Source organism: Bubalus kerabau, chromosome 4 (genome assembly GCF_029407905.1).
Source record: "Bubalus kerabau isolate K-KA32 ecotype Philippines breed swamp buffalo chromosome 4, PCC_UOA_SB_1v2, whole genome shotgun sequence".
NCBI classification, from domain to species: domain Eukaryota; kingdom Metazoa; phylum Chordata; class Mammalia; order Artiodactyla; family Bovidae; genus Bubalus; species Bubalus kerabau.
In genome coordinates, this window is record NC_073627.1 from 126420770 (window position 1) to 126436476 (window position 15707).

Below are 15707 nucleotides of genomic sequence, written 5' to 3' on the forward strand. Positions count from 1 at the left end.
TGGGAATTTGCGTAGGAAAAGGCGCTCCTTCTGGCTGGAAATAGACACTAAGGAGGAAGGAAGCTGCTAAGGAAAGCACCTGGAGCTGTAGAAGGGGAGAGATCTGTTAGGTATTTCATGATCAGCTAACGAGACGTGGCAAGGGGTGGAGGTGGGGGGTGGACCTTAGAAGGTGTCGGAGGCGGATCTGGCTGCCCCGACTTATTTCCTTGATGCAGTGATCAGTCAGTCAGTTGCCACAGTCCTGGCGTTCAGGCATGAGGACCTAGGCTAGGGGACGAGCCTCGGTGATAAGCAAGATGAGAGGGTAAGAAAAATCCAAGAGTTGTAGAAGAAAGAGAAGGCAGAGGATCCAGGCTTTGGCAACTGGAAGGAGTACAAAGTTCAAATAGCACCCAGCTTCAGACGGACGGCCGTCTCTCTGAGACCGCATGGCCAGAGCTCAGCGAAGTCCCAGGAGAGACTCGGAAGGGCAGTCCCGCAGGGTCGGGACTGCATCTCCCAGCATGCTGTGGGCCGAGCTGCAATAGGCCTGAGCAGAGGTGGTGGCGAGGCCGCGTCGCGTCGGGAGGGGGCGCTCGGGGCTTAGTTCTGAGCGAGCCGAGACCGCGGGCGTTGCGTGAATCCCGTGACGAGAAGGCGTCTAGGGGCCAAGGTTTGCGGCCTGGATTGAGGGCGCTTGAGACCTCCGCGGCGGTTCCCGGCTTGTCGCAGGAGGCTGGCTGGACCCCAACCCTTGCGTCTTCCAAGGTCAGGGTTTCATGTCTCCCGGGCCTCGGGCACATTGAGTCGTCTTTAGCACAGCAGCTCTCAGAACCCCACATCCCTGCTGGCGGTTCCCCACGTCCGGTACCCGCCCCTAAAGCCACCTTCCCTTCTACGCAGTCCCAGCTGCCTGCTGTTAACCGCGACTGGGACCTCTTCTGGGGAGGCCCAGGTTGGGGTCCTCAGAGGTCCAGGAACCCTAGAAAACCTACTCTGTGGTTTTCTCTGGGACTCTAAGTGGAAAGGAGAGAAGTTTGGAAGTAAAAGCCTCAGCTTCTCCCTCTTTTCCACTCAAACCTCAGTAGAGTCTGTCAGGAGATCGACAAAGGCTGAAGGGGGAAATGGCCCAGACCTCAGGTCGTGGGTGATGGCCCTGGGCAGGTAGGTCAGAGGCTGGGAAGCTTGAAGAGCCCAGGTGATGGGAGTGGAGAGGCTCTGTGTGCAAACCCTGGGGACGGCCTAGCAACTGGACTCCGGCCCCACCTGTAACACCCACCCCTGCATCATTGATGCTGCGGCCCCTTTTCCCCAGGTAGATGGTCCCAGAAGTGCTCTGCACAGAGAACAGATTTCACACGCCCACCATGTGGGGCCTGTTGCAGGTGTGTGTCACTTTCTAGGTCAAATCGAAACACTTTTTTCAGAAGTTTTATTTAAAAACTTTGGCACACGACAGAGACGGCAGGATGGAGACTGGTGTTCTGCCAGGCTTCTCAAGTCAGAGACCAGGCTTGGGTTTCTCAGGTCACTGGATTCCAGGACCCGTCCAGCCTGTGGGCTCCTGAGGAGGATACCCCTCACTGACCTTGCAGACTCTTTACCCCTCCCTTACTGCCCACTTCCGGTGTCTGAGGAGACACGGAGGTGTCAGGGGTAGACTAAGGTGTGGAATGGGAAGGATCTGGAGTTTGGGGGTTGAGAGGAACAGATAGAGGGGGGAAAAAGAGGTGGAGGGAGGGGCCGCTGCCTTTTCTTACTCTGTCCTCAAGAAACGGGGCCTGCCATTCCTCTGAGAGGTCTCCCTCACAGCTCAGATAGGAAATTCAGGGACCATCAGTCCTGTGACTGAGGAAGGGCTGCCTGTCTTCAGGGGGTGGTTGGGAAACAGTCATGGCCCCAGACGGGATAGCAGTAACCAATGCAACGGCCCCCTGTCTCAGCTGGGTGCGGGATGGCTGTTGGCATAGGCCTGGTCTGGAAAGGAAGCTCGGGCTCTGCGCCCCTGGGCACACACTGAGGCGTAGAGCTCTGGCTCAGGGTCTGAGGCCTGGGGCTTTGGCTCGGAGTCCAGCAGCACCTCCGAGTACTTGATGGGGCTTCCAGGGCTGGGGACTCGGCCCTGAGGAGGCCGCAGCTGCAGGCTGGTATAGCACATCACCTCCTCTGCAGCCTGGAGATGCAAGGCTGTTAGAAGCTCACGGGACCCTTGAGAAATCCCCCACTACCTTCCCTCCCCTCTTCAGCCACAACTGACTCACCCTGGCAGGGCCTCCAGGGGCTGAATCCTGTGGGTCTGGCCCTGGTTCCTGAGACAGCCGTCCTGGGGCAGGGAACAGGAGTCTGGTCACATCTTGTTCTTCCCCCTGCACCCAGGACCTAGCCACTTGCACCCCTCCCCTTGGCCAGCTTCCTACCTGTCTGCAGATAATGCAGGTTCCCATACAGAGGGACGTCTTCCACAGACTCCCCAGAGCTGCAACACAGAGTTTAGGGGATGAGAGGTGACTTGTTGGTAAGGGGGGAACTCTCGATCAGCCCATCTTTCTTGCCCCCCACTCACCGTCCATGTCCTGGCTGGCTCCTGCTCCGGCCACTGGTCCACTGGAACAAGTGCACAGCCAGTGAGATGAGGAGCAGCAGGGTCACAGCCCCTAAGAGGGCCCACAGCCCCCACCCCTTGGTCAAAGAGGGGATTCCTGTGGATGTGAGAGAGTGGGGAGGGAGTGTTACTGCCCAGCCTAACCCTCCAGGGCCCAGCAAGTGGGACATGGGGCCACGTGACCCCTCCCCCTGCCCCTGCCCCGCCCAGCTCACCGGTCAGTAGCTCATCAGTGGGATGATCCGTGCAATTGCAGAGTCTGCTCTGGCCTGCTGTAGTCATCCTGGCCTGAGCCAAAGGATCAGCCTGATTTATGATCTGACAGCTGTGGCAGCCCCCTTTACTCCCACCCCTCTCTGGGCCTGACCCCCACAGCTCAGCATCTCCAATACCGGTGGTGGCAAAGTCGCTGATTTCCGGGGAGGAAGGGGGAGGGGAACAAGGGGGAGGGGAGGGATGAGTTAAAGAACAAAGACACCACCCTGTGCCTGCACCTGCACCACCCAGTAGCTCTTAAGCTTCCGCCCCCACCCCCACCCTTCCCCTGTACTCTGTACCCATTTCAGTCAGAAAAGAGGCAGGCCTGAGTTTATTGAACACTGGGCATGTGAGCTCTTGAAGACCCCAAGGCGGGCAGAAGTGGCATGAGGCAGGACCTACAAGACAAGCCAGGCCTTATGATGGAGATTACTTTCTGCCCCAGGGTGTCTGCCTTTTCTCTCCAGCGCTGAGTCCCTTGACAGAGAATAAGGAGAGGGAGGACATAATCCTCAGTGGGCATGCTACAAAGTGAAAATGGGATGAGGAGGCCCCCTTCTGCCTACAATCCCACCACATGCTGAGGCTGCCCCACAACCAAGGGACAGGGGTTAAGAATGACTTTTGTTATTGTTATTATTACTGGTATAATAGTAATAGATTTAGAGGATAGAGGAAGCTTGACTCCCTCCTCCAGTCCACTTCATCCAAGCTGTCCCTAAGAACTGTGAACCTCAAAAGTTAGTTGAAGTAAAGAAACCTCTGCCCAGTCCTGTCCTGGGAACCAGCCCAGTGTTCGCACTTGTTCACTTCGGGGAGCGGCCAAGTACCTGCCCCGCCCAGAGACAGCACAGCCACATGGGAGGCTACTGATGTGGGAAGAGGGATTCTAAGTTCCAAATATAAACCTTAGACCAGAGGTCAGAGATCTGTTTTGTCTGGCCCATGTGATTTTTTTTTTTTTTCAAAGATTTAAAATCATTGTAGCAGTGTGCCTGGGGTGGGGATGGTAGCAGAGGTCCTGCCACTCTAAGCAATAAGAGGGTATTGTTTGTAAAGAATTTAAAAACAAAAGTCACTAAAAGTCAGTGTCCTTTTCATTATCACCATGTTCCAGCAATTCTAAAAAAAAAAAAATGATAAAATATTCCTTTCTGAAAAATGTATTTTAAATTATTTTTTGGCTGTGCTGGGTCTTCATTGCAGCACAGGGGCTTTATCTAAATGTGTTGCTCAGGCTTCTCAATGTGGCGCCTTCTCTTGCTGCCAGAGCACAGGCTCTAGGGGGCTTCAGTAGCAGCTCTCAGGCTCTAGAGCGAGGGCTCAGTAGTTGTGGTGCACTGGCTTAGTTGCTCCACTGGCATCTTCCTGACCAAGGATTGAACTGATATCCCCTGCATTGCAAGGCCGATTCTGAACTACTGGACCATCAGGGAAGCCCTCTGAAAAATATTTTGTAGATATATGTTCTAAATTGTTGTGGTTACTGATGAGTTTTAATACTATGTAAAATTCAAATTTCAAATATGTAAAATTCATGGGAAGGACTGAGGCTGAAGCTGAAACTGCAATACTTTGGCCACCTGATGCAAAGAACTGACTCATCTGAAAAGACCCTGATGCTGGGAAAGATTGAAGGTGGGAGGAGAAGGGGACAACAGAGGATGAGGTAGTTGAATGGCATCACTGACTCAATGGACATGAGTTTGAGTAAGCTCTGGGAGTTGGTGATGGACAGGGAAGCCTGGTGTGCTACAGTCCATGGGGTTGCAAAGAGTCGGACACAACTGAGCGACTGAACTGAAACTTCAAAAATTAGCACATTTGTGTTACTTACCCTTTAAAAATATTATAATCCACAACTTCCCTGGTGGTCCGGTGGTTAAGACTCCATGCTTCCAATGCAGGGGGCTCAGGTTCCATCCGTGGTCAGGAAACTAGATTTCACATTCTGCAACTAAGAGTTTGAATGCTGCAACTAAGACCTGGCACAGCCAAATAAATGTTTTTTGTTGTTGTTGTTGTTTTTAATATAATAATCTGCATGGAAGTTAATCTGTAGAATCCTAGTTATACAGCTGTATAATCCTAGGTATACAGCTGGCTCCTGACACAAGGTTGAGCTACATGTGTTTATATCCAGAATTAGTTCTTAACAGTTTTTAATTGTTCTTTGGTTTGGGCACAATTTCTGTGTCCAACTCCTATAATATTACATATTCCTGCATCTAACCAATAGATTTAAAAACAAACAATGATAGCACAGGGATTGAAAAGTCAAGTAAACTGAGCTTGAGTAGTTTAATTCTGCCATTCTAGGTGACCACTTAGTTTTTGTTTATATTGAAAATGTCTGGAATTTACTGTGAAATGGAATTTTTATGAATCTCTGCCAAACATCCCTTTGTTTAAGACTTTCTTTTCCCATTTGTATGTCTGTTGCTTCATATGAAAGAAACTTTTTTGAAATGAAAATTAATAAAAGGTATTCTTTAATCAACCGTGGGTGGAAATTGACAAATGTATTGAATTTGAATATGAATATTGAATATGAATATGCCAAAATTATTTTTGACAAATTTTCAGAAGTTAACTTTAGAAAAAGAAATTAGAGTTATTCATTACTCAGCTAGGTTACTATGTAGATACAAATTTTTTACCTCTTTCTCAAAAAACACAATAATGTAGCCAAGAAATTCATTACCCTTTCTTGTTCTGTAATGTAAATTCAATTTTAACTCTTTTTATATTGTCATGATTATATCTACAAACTCCAATAAAAGAGATAATTCACTGTCTGAATTTCTGGCCCTTATTATTATTATTTTTGGGGCCCTGTTATTTGTTTCATTTACTGTTTATTTGAAGAAGGAAATGGCAACCCCTTCCAATATTCTTGCCTGGAGAATTCCATGGAGAGAGGAGCCTGGCAGGCTACAGTCCATGGGGTCGCAAAGAGTTGGACATGACTGAGGCGACTCTCCCTCGTATGCCACTGATTCGTTGTCAACCTTTAAAAACTGGAGTTCCAGTTTTTTGAAATCCCGATTCATTGATCTATTGGAAAAAAACCAGAAGGGCAATAGTGGGCCCGAATTCCCTAAAGGCAACAATCAGCTGGGGGCCATTTATCGTATTACAACTGGCCTGAATCACTTGTTTACATTGATTATGTCAACTGGTTTAGCGTCGGGGTTTAGACTGCCAAGCCAGGTTGCCTCTGGGTATTCCACTAGACAGGACAACTGTCCTGAGTGAGGGTCTCTCTCTGCCCTGCCCACTCCCTTTCTGGAAGGACAAAAAGATATACCTGTATTTCATTCATTTATTTAGCACAGCTATACCTCATTTGTTTAATAAATACATACCGATTGCTTGCTTATATGTCAAGCTCTGGAGATACAAATGTGAGTGGGAAATGGTTTCTTCCCTCAAAGAGTTCTTGGTCTAATTAGGAATAGGGCCCTATGTATCCTAGACAATTAAAAGACAGTGTGGAAAGATTACTCAACTCTGACTGGTCAATTCAACTGGTCAATTCTGACCAACTCAATTCTTGGTCTAATTAGGAATAGGGCCCTATGTATCCTAGACAAGAAAAAGACAGTGTGAGAACGATTACTCAACTCGGACTGGAGAAGGAGCAGGAGAGACTGGATAGGTGGTGATGAGTGGCAGATCTTATGCAGACAAAAAAGGGTTGAAATCTCTGCCAGCCTCTTACCTGATTACAAACTTAACCTTCCTGAACCTTAGTTTCCTTATTCTTTAAAAAAACTTTAATTATATTTACCTGTTGGGTCGTCTTGAACACATTAATTTCTTTCAACAAGGATTCACCTGATGCCTGCTAGTATCAGGTGCTGTGCTAGGCTATAGGAATAAACATGGTAAAGAAAAAGAGATATGGCCCCTGCTCTCATGAAATTTACAATCTAGCTGTGTTTTATTTTTGTAATTAATTTTAGTTTATTAGTTAATTTTAAGTAATTTAAATGGTTTATTGAAATGTAACTGACATGCAATAGTGGTTTGAAGGAAGTACAATAGCTGCACTAATGAATAAGCCAGAAGTTAAGGGTTCTGTATATAGTCCATGGGGTCGCAAAGAGTCGGACACGACTGAACAACTTTCACTTCCACTTATGAAGGGAACACGCACATTACAGGAGGAAAGGGAGATCTGAAAGTTGTATAGGGGTGTTAGCTGTGCAGAAACAGAGTGACTTCGAAACGTCCCGGAGACAGTTAATGTTATTTTGTGTCTGTTATTTTATTGTCCCTCAAGTTAAAATGAGACGTGCTGAGAATGAGCCCCGTGAGGTTGGTGCGCATGGAAGCGCACTGCCTGCGTAACTATTAGAAGCTGACGGATGACACCCCGCCACACGCCGCTCGGCTTTCCCACCCCCAGGGTAGGATCGCTTCTTGGCGGGTTTAGTCGTGAGAAGCAGGGGAAATCTACGTGCTCGGGCACGTGGCACTTTCTGCCCACGGTCCGGGGACTTTCCCCTAGGCGCAAACAAGGAACTAGTCCTCCGTATGTAGCCTAGGAAACAGGCCTTCAGCACGAACCTCGTTCCCAACGTCGCATTCAAGCCCTTTATAGCTCGAGGAGGAAACTTATTTTATAGTTAGGGTGAGGAGATTGGTGGCGTGGCACATTAAAAACCACTTCCCTGTATAACCTTCTAAGAATGTAGTCTTCTGGAGGCATTCTGGCTAACAGATACCTATATAGAGATAAGAAATGAACTAGTTTCACAAATGAACTAAGCTAAGCCCTCAGTCCTATGCAAATAAGGCCTGGCCCCGCCCACACCCTAGGTGGGCGTGACCTCCCTGGGAGGCCCAGGGTGGGAATAGCTGGGGCTGGGGGACGCGCCTGCGTGCGCGTGCACCGGTGCGTCCGACAACGCCGGCGTCTCCCGCGTTCTCCCGTGTTGGCCTGCTATGGCGAGCGTGGTGTCGCTCGCTGGTACGCTGGGGCTGCTACTTGTGTCTGCGCTGCCCGAGGTGCTCGGAGACCGCCGCAGCCCCGACCGCCGGGCACACCCAGGTACCAGCGAGGGCTGCTGGAGGGAGGCTGGGACTGCCCCCGGGCCCCAAGCCCCAGCTGTACTGACCCGCCTCTGCCCTCCTCCTCAGGCGACGCCGGCCAGGTCGGCCCTGCGGCCGCGGAACCCCGGCGGCAGTCGCCGCCGTCCAAGAACCAGCGCGAGCGGGCTCCGTCCGGGGCGCTGCCCTTGGGGGCGCTGTACACCGCGGCCGCCGTGGCTTTTGTGCTGTACAAGTGTTTGCAGGTGCGGGACGACCAGGGGTGGGGATGCCCCGGCCCTGAATCTCGATGAGGGCGCCATGGTACCAAGAACAAGACACGTTTTCCCGTCATTTTGTAAAATGAAGACAAGAGTTCCCTGACTTTCCAACATGATGGGGTTAGTTAAAGCATCCCGCGAGGTAATGGATGTGAAGGGCCCTTGGTTAATTTTAAATAGTAACCATTACATTTAGTCCTTCCAACAATCCAGTGAAGAGGTTGTCAATTGCTCAAGGTCACTCAGAGATAGTAACTGGTGGCCCTAAGATTTGAACCCAGCAAATGTCCATACTATAATAAGTGCGGTTCCTAGTGAGTTTCCAAGCTTGGCACGAGCAGTTGATTACTGTAGCCAGAGTTTTTAGAGTTCAAGGAACTAAGTAGTCTCAAGTTATCCTCGGGAAGGAGGCCCTGAAATGTGAACTGACAGTACATTTTGTTGAATTAAAACTGTTGAAATGGAAAGTAGTACCTCCCAGGGCTTTTTCTTCAGCCCTGGCCCTATCACTTACCTTGGGAAATAGAGGACTGAGCCAATTTGGAGATGACATTAAACTAGGAGGTCTAGCTAATCATGATCCATAGTAGACTTAACAGGCTAGGATGAGGGGCTGAATTTAATGGTGAAATTTAACAAGGATTGATAAATTCTATTCTTGGACCCAAGTATAGCCTGAAAGAAACTTAATTCTCTTGAGGGCACTGTTCTAAGAGCATTGTTGTGGTTCAGTCACTAAGTTGTGTCTGGCTCTGTGACCTCATGGATTGCAGTGTGTCAGGCTTCCTGGTCCTTCACCATCTCCCAGAGTTTGCTCAAACTTATGTCCATTGAGTCGGTAATGCCATCTCTTAAACCAGAGTAAAGCACCCAGAGAAAACCATGTCAAATGAGCACTGACTGAAAAACATTGGTGCTATTAAATCAGAGAAGACAGGGAGTATGACCGTTGCCTTCAAATTCCTGAGGGGCTGTCATGTTGAAAAGATGATTTTGGAAAGCTCTGCTCAGCACCATGAAAAGATAGCGATGGACTGTGTCTAGCTTTGTGTATAAACTAAACCAGAGCGTTATCAAACAATAGAGCTTCTCCTTCCTGGAGGCGTTTTAGTAGATTGAACAGCAACCACTCATGGGGTGCACTGACATTGCTTCCTGTCCTGAATGAGGAGCTGGAATAGATATGATTGTGATTCTCTGAGATTAAAAAAAAAAAACCCACTAGTTTTGTCTATCTGGAATTATCCTTGGCCTTTATCTGGCTTTGGAGACTGAGGTTATTGAGGTCCTTGCTGCTGCAGTATCCCCCTTGCCTTTTTCCACAGCAGGGGAAAGATGAGGCTGCTGTTCTCCAAGAGGAGGCAGGCAAGAAGGATTCATTGCAATCAGGTGGGTTTTGCAGAGGTCTGTGCTTGGTGGGGGATTAAGGGACAGCAGAAAGTAACCATTGCTCTTTTCTCCCATACCCCCAGAGCAACACCTTGCGCAGCTGACACAACAGCTTGTCCAGACAGAGCAACACCTGAACAGTCTGATGGCCCAGCTGGACCCCCTTTTTGAGCGGTAAGGAGAGCAATGACCCTGTGGCTAGAGAGAGCTTATGGTAGGTGGAAGAGGTGGGGACAGAGATTGGGCAGCCTCTGAATGGACATATCTGCAGTGTGACTACCCTGGCTGGAGCCCAGCAGGAGCTTCTGCACATGAAGCTACAGACCATCCACCAGCTGTTACAAGACAGCAAACCGAACAAGGGTGTGGAGGTTCCAGAACCAGGTACAGGGTTGGGAGGTGAGAGTCTGCTGGAGGTAGAGACAAAGCCTCTGAAACTGGAACATGTCTGATCTCCCCCCTCACAGAGGCCAGCATACCCTTTCCCGAGGACTTCTGTATAGAGGAGGACGAGGAAGAGACTGGTGACAATCAGGCCTGGGAGGAGCCCCTAAATTGGAACACAGGGACAAGGAACCTAACTCCTCCCAGGGAAATGGAGCCCACGCTAAGGAGAAGATGTAGGAAATCTGCAGCACAGGGCCTCAGTCACAGCCCCCAGTGGAAAGAAGGAAAAACAGTGGATGGTTTAGTAAAACAGAGTCTGTTCCTGTGACTGGATGCTCCTGTGTGCTTTTTCCATTCCAGCTGGACACACACACCCACCCCCCCTTACTAGGTGCCTGCGAACAACCAGGCCTTCTTGAAAAGCTTCCCTTATTAGGACATAAAGAGGCCGCCTTCCAGTGTAGGAGCTGAGAAGATAGAGGGAGCTCCAGTTCTTTTATTTGTATTCCTGAGGCCACAGTCATGCCAGCCTTAAGGGCACAGAAATCCCTTTTCTCATATTGCATAGCTGAGACAAAATGGCTTCTCCAAAAAAGAAAACACTTTACCAAAATCCAGTGGGGAAATAAATTATAGAAATTATATACAACATAAAAACAGCCACACTTGCAAAGCTGCAAACTTGATAGATAAACAGCTGTCCACAGACACAGCACCAAACTTATCAGTCCCAAATCCCTTCCTCTGTATTGGCGGAGCTGATTCAGCTGAGTCAGACTTGATGTCCTGATTCTTTAAAAGCTGGTCAAAGGACATTGTGTGTCTTGGTCTCAGGCAAACACAAAATGATTCTTCTCAAACCATGAAGAGTCCGTGTTTTGTTAGTAAGATTCCTTTGTACCCGATTCTGACCTATCCGCACAGTATCCTGGACTCTGGAATTTTTAAGATTCTGCTAGTTCTTCTGGCTGCTGTGGAGAGAAAACAGTTCAGGCACCGGCATGAGCACTCTATTCTGACAAAATCACCTGGGGTGTTGGACAGGGGCGTGCTTGGGGGGTGGGGGTGAGTTCCAGACAGGAAATAGGCTCAGAAGTGCCATCTCCAGCTCCTGGGCCTCACCACAGCACTCTTACTAAGAGAAAACAACTTACCTGATGGCCAAAGTCAGACTGTGGTACCAGTGTGACAGCTCCTCCTGGTCTGTGGACATAAGCAGTAGCTTCTCATGGGGAAAGGACAGCTAGAGAGAGATCACCTCTTAGCACATGGCTCAGAAAGGTCCAGCCTTAAGCCAAAGGCCCTGCTATTTCCATGGCAGTGATTTAGGGCTGAAGTGAGAACCAGGTATGAACCCTAAGCCCTGGTATGCTCTCAATGCAGGTAGCTCAGTTCCTATGAGGGGGGCTTAGGCCAAGGAGATGAGTGGTGCACAGGCACTTGGTATATTTTGGGCCCTTCCTACCCTGCCGAGGGCTCTTGCCTGTTACTTACGCTAAGCAGTCCACCACAAGGGCCTCCTGAGTGGCCAAAGACCCTGTGGAGTTGACACTCGCCCATGGGGTAGAGGGCCCGGCAGGCAAAGGTGCCACTCTGCAGCAGATGCAATGGGGGTCGAGGCTTGGCCATGAGGAGTGCATCAGAGAAAAGGAAGAACATTCGGGGCCTAGGCTCCCCTCGGGGAGGCACCACCAATAGCCATCCCTGGCGTAGGAACCAGCGACCTGAGAGGTGGGAGATCCATTATTCTGGTACAGCTTCAGGACTACAACCCGCAAAATAAAAGGAAAGGGAGGCTGAGAAAATGGGAGGCAGGTGGTATGTGCTGGCAGTAGAGAGGATGGGGGTGAGAAAAGGGCAGTTTGCAGGTTGAGGGGAAGCATGCCCATGGACTACCTGAGATAAGCCCCTTTGCTTGCCGTCCACTGAGCAGAGCCTGGATGCGCTGGAGATGCTGTTCATTCTTCTGTTTCTGACTGATGGTGTGGACTCTCTGGGCAGTCTCACTTATCAGCTGGGCAGCCCCTAGAATGATATTCCACGCACCACTCCCAGCACAACTTTGACTTGGGGTGAATGGTGGTGGTGAAAGACAGGCTAATCCAGACAGGACTAGGGTCAGAGTCTAATTTCTTGAAGAGTAGAGGCAGGGCAATAGGAACATTGTATACACATCATTGGAAGATTGGGGCATATCATACATGGTTGGAGGTCAGAACCAGAAAAGGAACAGAAGCAATCTCCAAGAAATGCTGTGGAAGAGCAAGAACATACTTGTGAGCTGTTTGTGTTCAGGGCTGTTGGGACCTGTGTTTTCAGCCAAAGCAACAGCGAGATTCTCATACCTGAAATTAGAAGTCTATGAGGGGAAAGTAGAGCTGGGTACAATTTCCTCTGCCTGACACAGATCACCCCCTGTACAAACTTCAGCTGGGGAACCAGGAAAGACCTGCCTGTGGCTGTTTTATCCCCCTCTTCCATCTGGGACTCAGATCCTGGGTTCACTCCATATGGCCCTCTTCCATCCCACACTGAAGAGTCAGGGAGGCAGACCAGATCCAAGGTGAAAGTTAATCAACCCAAGGAGGATGCTACAAACAACTGACTATAAGTTCTTAACTCATTCCCAGGGACAGAATTCTAAGCCTTTCATCTTCAGAAACCTTATTTACTAGCCTTATCACAGACCCCTCACTTCAGCTTAAGTTAAACAATCCCAACTAAGGGCCTGAGGCTGCACAGCCCAAGTACTCCAGTGAGTTCACATTTACTCTTGCAGAAAATTTTGAGGAGCAATTTGTCCCAGGAGAGAGACAGTGGGACAGATTCCATGAAAGCCCACAAAGATTGAGAGCAGGCATCGTACAGACGCAGAATTCTAAGAGAAGTTGGCTGAGTCAGGGTGAGTTCACGCACTGCTGGAGCCTCTGCAGAGGCAGAGGGAGCAGGTCCTGGAGCTGAAGGCCCCCAAACTCAGGGCGACCTTCCTGAAGTCGTACAAATCTCCGGAAATGTTTGTTCTTCTTTAGTTGCTCCTAGAATGATGAGGAAAGGGTTGGCAGCAGGGAGAGAAGCTGCCTCCTTATATTGCATTCTTCTGTGTACACATCCCAGGCCCTCAGGAAGCTGTATGCTCCTGAGAGAACCCCGTCTCCCTACTGGAAACTTAACATAGGGCTGGGCACCCACAGGGCTCTATAAATGCAGGAACAATATGAATGAAGTTTGGGTCTCCAGATAAAGAGGAAATGTACAAAGGACAAGGGGAAGGACTTGAAGTTATCAGGTTACCTGCAGGATGGTCCGGGACCTCTCAACATTGGCAGCAAATTGGGTGTAGAGCTCCAGGTGGTTGCAGAAGCCCTCCAACCCCTGTCCCCAGCGCCCTCCTTCGAGGTAGGGAAGCAGCTCTCTGTATGGGTCAGGACAATAAAAGAGCAGCCCAAGAACTACTCAAGCACCACCTCTCTTTAATTCTCACAACCCTGCTCCGGAGGTAGTACGGCCCCATTTTGTGGGAGAAGACTCAGTGGATATGAATCTGAGCAAATTCGGAGATGGTGAAGGAAGGGAAGCCTGCCGTGCTGTAGTCCGTGGGGTCGCAAAGATTCCCACACGATTTAGCGACTGGACAGCAAGTGGCTGGAGAACTTGGGCAGATTAAGGCACTGGGTCAAGACCACAGGGGAGGTAACTGGCAGATTCTGGATGCGAATCTGGATCTCCCCTACTCTGAGCTCTCTGCACTGCCAGAAACCAGGTCTCCCTCCTCCTCTCACCCCACTTCCCTTCTACTCACTGGCTGGCGCCGTAAATGAGTTCCCAGGGCCCAAAGAGGGCCTGGCGTTCTGGTGGTCGCAGGGTACCTTTGGCTCTCAAAATTGCCACGAAGTACTGCGGAAGGACAGAATACCGGTATGTGGTCCTCAGAAAGAGGAGGCTGGTGCCAAGGCACCGCTAGGTCACCGACCTAGTAGGCACCCTCCCACTCCCTGGGGTCCCCGCCCCACTACGGGAGACTGTGGGGTTCGCACCGTGGCCACCAGCCCCAGCTGTTCCTGGTAGCGCCGCTCGGTCTCCAGCAGCTCCCGAGCAGTGCAGGCGCGTTTCCGCTCCCAACGGGCACGCTGCTCTTGCACCGGGCACCGGGCACCGGGGGCCGGGCTCTCCATGCCGGACTTAACGGGTTGCCACTTCCGGACTCAGCCCGCCGGAGATTCGAATCCAAACGGACCCGGGGGCGGGACTGCTGGGGCGGGCCCTTGAGGGGAGTACGCCCCCTGGCGCCTGGAGGCTGTGAGCAGGCGAGGGCGTGCGCAGCGGCTCGCTAAACCGCCATCAGGTCGGCGCCAGCGAGGCGCTGTAGGTATGCGGCCCCCGCCAGGGCCGGGCAGGGTGCGGCAAGTGGGTGGCCCTTCTTTGAGTGGCACTAAGTTGGAGCAGAGACATTACTTTGCCAACAAAGGTCCGTCTAGTCAAGGCTATGGTTTTTCCAGTGGTCATGTATGGATGTGAGAGTTGGACTGTGAAGAAAGCTGAGCGCTGAAGAATTGATGCTTTTGAACTGTGGTGTTGGAGAAGACTCTTGAGAGTCCCCTGGACTGCAAGGAGATCCAACCAGTCCATCCTAAAGGAGATCAGTCCTGGGTGTTCTTTGGAAGGACTGATGCTGAGGCTGAAACTCCAATACTTTGGCCACCTCATGCGAAAAGTTGACTCATTGGAAAAGACTCTGATGCTGGGAGGGATTGGGGGCAGGAGGCAAAGGAGACGACAGAGGATGAGATGGCTGGATGGCATCACCGCAATGGACGTGAGTTTGAGTGAACTCCAGGAGTTGGTGATGGACAGGGAGGCCTGGCGTGCTGCAATTCATGGGGTCGCAAAGAGTCGGACAGGACTGAGCGACTGAACTGAAGTTGGGACAGCAGCCTGGACTTTGAGTCAGGATACTTAGGGATTTAGACACTGGCAGGGTCGCAGTGTCCCACTTGTAGAATTGAGCTTCTGTCGTAGACCCATGCCAAACGCTGGGGTCCAGCTGTCCCCAGTCCTTTCATCATTAAGAATCCTCATGGGTCACCAGGTTTTGAATATTTTGGCTGCTGGACAAAAGTTCCTCGGTTTTAAGTCACTAACTCGTTTTCTCCTTTCATACTGATCCAAAGCCTGATAGCCAGTTAGCTTCCAGTCAGCAAATGTCAATAACTAACGTGGTGGGTCGGAATTGCTATAATTCTGGCCAAAGGTAAAACCTTGGAGTTGATTAGTCTGTGTTACCTAGTCAGAGTTAAAAGGTACTATATTTTCCTTCCTTACTTAGGTCTTTTGGAAAACTGGCAATAGCCCTGGAGGGTAAATTAGCAGTGCCATTTTGTCAGTATGTATGAGATATCTTAAAATGTGCCTACTCTTATGACCCAGCAATTCCACTTCTTTAGTAATGCATCCTAAAAAAAACAATATGCGGACAAAAATATATATACTAGGATGGGTGGCAAAATGTTGTTTGTAACAACAGAAAACTGGAAGTCACTTAAATGCCCAGTGGTAGAGAATTAGCTAGGAAAATTATGGTACAACCATTTGAAGGAATAATATGAAAGCATTGAAGATGATGTAAAAAAGCCATTAATTTTGGGAAACACATAGTATATTGCCGAGAGGAAAAAAGCAGGCCATAAAACTGTATAATATGATCTATTTAGGTATAATCAGGGAAGCCTGGCGTGCTGCAATCCATGGGGTCGCAACTGAACCCATGACTAAGC

The 15707-nt window shown here is 49.9% G+C and overlaps 3 protein-coding genes across 4 annotated transcripts; 1 reads left to right on the forward strand and 2 right to left on the reverse strand.

The window, feature by feature from the left end:
- Positions 1-1435: 1435 nt before the first annotated feature.
- SIT1 (signaling threshold regulating transmembrane adaptor 1) lies at positions 1436-2990 on the reverse strand. Its single transcript, XM_055580247.1, has 5 exons — positions 2800-2990; positions 2546-2681; positions 2400-2458; positions 2244-2305; positions 1436-2155 (listed from the first exon to the last, which is right to left on the reverse strand). Exons 1-5 carry the CDS (start codon positions 2864-2866, stop codon positions 1922-1924), a joined length of 558 nt encoding a protein of 185 aa, XP_055436222.1. The 5' UTR covers positions 2867-2990; the 3' UTR covers positions 1436-1921.
- Positions 2991-7697: 4707 nt separating this feature from the next.
- Positions 7698-10269, forward strand: CCDC107 (coiled-coil domain containing 107). Of its 2 annotated transcripts, none has more exons than XM_055578473.1 (6): positions 7698-7901; positions 7991-8145; positions 9489-9549; positions 9633-9723; positions 9821-9933; positions 10017-10269. In XM_055578473.1, the coding sequence occupies exons 1-6, from the start codon at positions 7796-7798 to the stop codon at positions 10262-10264; spliced, it is 774 nt and encodes a 257-aa protein (XP_055434448.1). In that variant the 5' UTR covers positions 7698-7795; the 3' UTR covers positions 10265-10269. The 2 variants fall into 2 exon arrangements, with proteins under 2 accessions (XP_055434448.1, XP_055434447.1); XM_055578472.1 differs by having other exon boundaries at positions 7699-7901; positions 9486-9549.
- Positions 10270-10549: 280 nt separating this feature from the next.
- Positions 10550-14108, reverse strand: ARHGEF39 (Rho guanine nucleotide exchange factor 39). Its single transcript, XM_055578468.1, has 9 exons — positions 13971-14108; positions 13736-13830; positions 13228-13348; positions 12853-12971; positions 12211-12281; positions 11833-11961; positions 11431-11660; positions 11091-11179; positions 10550-10907 (listed from the first exon to the last, which is right to left on the reverse strand). Exons 1-9 carry the CDS (start codon positions 14106-14108, stop codon positions 10892-10894), a joined length of 1008 nt encoding a protein of 335 aa, XP_055434443.1. The 3' UTR covers positions 10550-10891.
- Positions 14109-15707: the final 1599 nt, after the last annotated feature.